Source organism: Andrographis paniculata, unplaced genomic scaffold (assembly GCF_009805555.1).
Source record: "Andrographis paniculata isolate CXL003 unplaced genomic scaffold, ASM980555v1 Contig67END, whole genome shotgun sequence".
NCBI lineage: Eukaryota > Viridiplantae > Streptophyta > Magnoliopsida > Lamiales > Acanthaceae > Andrographis > Andrographis paniculata.
In genome coordinates, this window is record NW_026137603.1 from 150,501 (window position 1) to 154,579 (window position 4,079).

At 41.4% G+C, this 4,079-nt stretch overlaps 1 protein-coding gene across 1 annotated transcript; it reads right to left on the bottom strand.

The window, feature by feature from the left end:
* Window positions 1-440: 440 nt before the first annotated feature.
* Window positions 441-2,260, bottom strand: LOC127263233 (uncharacterized). The gene is made up of 2 exons (XM_051292258.1): window positions 1,511-2,260; window positions 441-1,457 (listed from the first exon to the last, which is right to left on the bottom strand). The coding sequence occupies exons 1-2, from the start codon at window positions 2,258-2,260 to the stop codon at window positions 441-443; spliced, it is 1,767 nt and encodes a 588-aa protein (XP_051148215.1).
* Window positions 2,261-4,079: the final 1,819 nt, after the last annotated feature.

Here is a 4,079-nt window from a genome sequence, read left to right on the forward strand (position 1 = left end):
AGGCGCGGGATTGGGTGTCGATACTTAATTGTAATTGCATTCACCGCTCTACAATCCACACACATCCTCCAAGTTCCATCCTTCTTGGGGACAATGATAACAGGAACAGCACATGGTGATAAGCTCTCCCGAACCCATCCCTTCTCAAGAAGTTCTTGGACTTGTTTTTGAATCTCCTTATTCTCATCTGGGTTGCACCAATACGCAGGACGATTTGGGATCGAAGCACCGGGTACGAAGTCAATTTGATGCTCTATCCCACGAATTGGCGGTAGTCCTTGCGTTAGTTCCTCCGAGTATACATCCTTCATCTCTTCAAGCATCCTAGCAAAGGGAATGGGAAAATTAGTGAGTAGATTATCTTTATCAGAATGAAATAAATCTTTGCATAACAACATAAAACAACCCCCCTTTTGATGATCTAGGTCACCAACTTCTCTCTAAAAATCGGTAAGTGAAAGAAGGATGTTGGAACCCTTAGCAGTAGACTCTCTCTTTTCCTCTGTGGATACTTCTTTTCCTTTAGCTCTTTTAAGGCTTTCAGCCTCTTGCATCTTCTTTCGCAAACTTTCTTGATCTTTTCGAACCTCCTTCAATGGCAAAGAAGGAATCATTACCTTGTAGCCCTTGTCATAAAATCTAACTTTGTTAGTCTTGCCATCATAGATAATTCCTTTATCGGATTGCCATGGTCGGCCAAGAAGCACATGGCATGCGGTCATCGGAGTAACATCACAAAGGACATCCTCTTTGTAGGGGCCGATTGAAATTGGAACTTTGGCTTGCCTAGTGATCTTCATATCTCCACTAGAGTTCATCCATTGAAGATGGTATGGAGTTGGATGCTTGATAGTTTGGAGTCCAAGCTTGTCTACCACATACCAACTTACGACATTGGTGCAACTTCCGTTATCAATGATTATCGACGCTCGCTTCCCACCAATCTTGCACCGACAATGGAACAAATTCTCCCGTTGCTCCTTAACCCGATCAACAAAATTTTCCGACTCCTTGGGAACTGCTCCAAGCATTCGCAAAACCACTAGAGACTCCCCGGATGAATCCTCTTCAACGTGCTCTTCCGTCTCTTGGATTACTTCATCCTCACTCGCCTCAACTTCATGTTCCCAATCTTCACCCACATCATCCGACAAAAGTACATAGTCCCCATTGTCACAAAGCACAACAGTTCGCACATTAGGGCATGTATTGGCATAATGACCTTTCCTTTGACACTTAAAGCATGTGACTTCCTTTGCTTTGTTTGGTGAACCATCCTTGCTGACTTTCCTTGGTTCATCACGCTTAACCACCTTAAGAGGCTCATTCTTGGTCGTGTGCTTATCATCTCCTTTGGGCCAAGATTTTGTTGGTCCCGTATTACCCCCAAACTTGTTGAAATTTGGTGACGTCTTTCCAAAGCTCACACTTACTCCTACCTTTCCATGCGATTCAATCTTGGTAGCAAGTTGGACAAGTTCCAAAGTAGAATTGTAAGGATAATATCCACTTGAATCATAATATCACGCCTCAGCCCTTTGAGAAACCGATACATGGTGACTCCATCATCTTCCACAAGCTGAGCCCGCATCATAAGTATCTCCATTTCCTTGTAGTACTGCTCAACCGTCTTGCTACCTTGGACTAAAAACTGAATTTTCTGAAGAAGATCCATCCGATAATGCGGGGGCACAAAACGTGCATGCATAGCTCGAGTAAGGGCTGCCCATGTCTCAATCGGAGGCATTCCGAACCTTGCAATATCAGCTTGTATCTTCTCCCACCAAACAAGAGCATACTCCTTAAACTCCACAACAGGAAGCTGAATTTTCTTGCGCTCCGAGTAATTATGACATGCAAACATCATCTCCACTTTGCTTTTCCACTCAAGAAACTCATTAGGTTCAGCCGATCCTACGAAAGGTGGTATGGAGAACTTGATGGACTGCATGTTATCATCAACCTCATTAACTCGAACTCGGCTCCTTCGGTTATGGATATCTTCTTCCAAGTCAAATTCATCAAGTAACTCTTTGGTAGCATCCCGTCTTCCTCGTCGGCCTTGGATAGATGTAGGCCTTGGACTAGTATGACGCCTTTCGCCAAAATCATCAACTTGGATAGATCGATTTGGGAAAACACTTGTTGAGCCCATAGGTTGCTTGCCAAGGTGGATTTCTTCACGTCTAGCATCACTATGACTTCCCCTTTCTTCAAGAGTAGCAACCTTATCGAAAACCTCATCGAGTTTCTTTTCCATGTTTTGATCAACCTTCCTTAACTAGGCCTCCGCATAAGCCTTCATCCGAGCATCCACAACATCATTTATGTCATCTCGAACATGATCAACTTGACTCCGTAGGTCATGTATCTCTCGACCTTGCTGATCCACACGAGATGTCATGCTATCCATCTTTCCACCTAACTCGTCTTTAATATCTCGCATATCTTTGCTTTGCTTATTTATCGCAGCCAAGATATCATCCAACGAAGCCATACCTGCACCAAAACAAACTAATATATGTATATTGAAAGTTAGTTCTCACAATTCCCCCCCACTCGCACACTCGTGTATACCTCTCGACAAATGGATAGAGTTTCCAAGCTCTTAAAGTGTGCCTTGATGGAGTCGTAACGGTGGAACCTGAGTGACGTACGTGTTTAAAGTGGACAAGAAACTTTAAACAAGACTCAATCAAAGAAAGCTCAAGATAGTGTCAATCATGCAATGCAAAGAACCAAGCTCATTCATTCACGAACGAATGAACAAACGTATACAACACACAAATGCCGGAACTAAGAAAGTCAACAACAAACACAAGCTGAATAGATCTCAACAACCACAAAATCACCACAATACTCAACCCCTTCTAAAACGTGTCAAACGAATATGACAACACAAAATCGATCCAAACTCAAAAACCCAAAACTGAATAATCAACGTCAACTACAAGTTCACAAAAACTGATTAATATAACTTTCTCCCCACTTCACAAGCTTTCCAATGACATATCATACGCGAAAAACGGGAGCTCGTATGAGAAAACTACAACTCAAACAAGATTATCAACAAAAAATTGCTTTAGTCCTCCCGCTCGATTTTGTTTTTGTATTTTATTTTATTTTTTTTAAAATATTTTGGTTTTCTTTTTTCTTTTCTTTGCAACAATTTACTCTTTTTTTATTTACTTTTTCGGAATAAAGATAGTGTAAATTGATCAAACTGCTCTGATACCAAAATTAAATATATGTCATGGACCGAAATTGATCAACTACACAAGACACGGAATAAACTAACTAAGCGGAACTAAGTAAGAAAGAAAAGAACAAATTAACTAAGCGGAAACGAATAAAGCGAGAAAAAGGATAATCGAAAGAGAAGCAAACCTAAGTAAGTACTAACGTAAGAACGACCCGATACCCTTCTAGCATCGAACCATCCTCCACGAAGGCACCACCTCGGTCGATACTTTGTAGAGCTCTTCCATCTTCCCCAAATGCCACGAACTTGAGGCTTTATACTCAAACCCGAATTTTTGAACTAAACCCCATGGAGCATGCAATGGAATTGCATTCCATGAAATATTAGACTAAAAGAGAAAGTATTGCTATCAAGCATAACTTTCCATAAAAGGAAATGAGCATAAAAGATCAAATATTCACAAAAATATTCTTGCTTGGTGTGTTTTACAAAGCACCTTAAGAGTCCTATTTATAGGAGTGGGGGAAGGGGCAAGTGGAGTGATTTTCCAATGTGGGATAGGTTTAGTATAACTAAGTAACCTCTCATTGATTGACACATAGCTAATGGTCCCCTCTTGCATGTGAGAGGCATGTGAGAGAGCTTATTATATATGTATATGTATAAGTGGTCCCAATAGATGGTCGCCCCCCCCCCCACTTAAGCATGTGCAACTTAGGTTTATATAATTACCTATTAAACCCTCTATTTTAGCAAACTCCTAGGTTTGCACAACTTTTCCGTTAGTTTTCCGGTCGAGGCGTTGCAAGCTCCAATGTAACCTTTACAACCACGGCACTCGCCCTAGGCTTTCCATCAAGTCCTCGCATGTTGTAAC

Excerpts from the sequence above, each read along its gene's own strand:
- LOC127263233 (XM_051292258.1), bottom strand. The coding sequence starts at position 2,260 with ATGGAAAAGAAACTCGATGAGGTTTTCGATAAGGTTGCTACTCTTGAA. Across the intron at positions 1,458-1,510 it reads GGCGTGATATTATGATTCAA|ATTGAATCGCATGGAAAGGT; the intron begins GTGGATATTATC and ends CTTGCTACCAAG.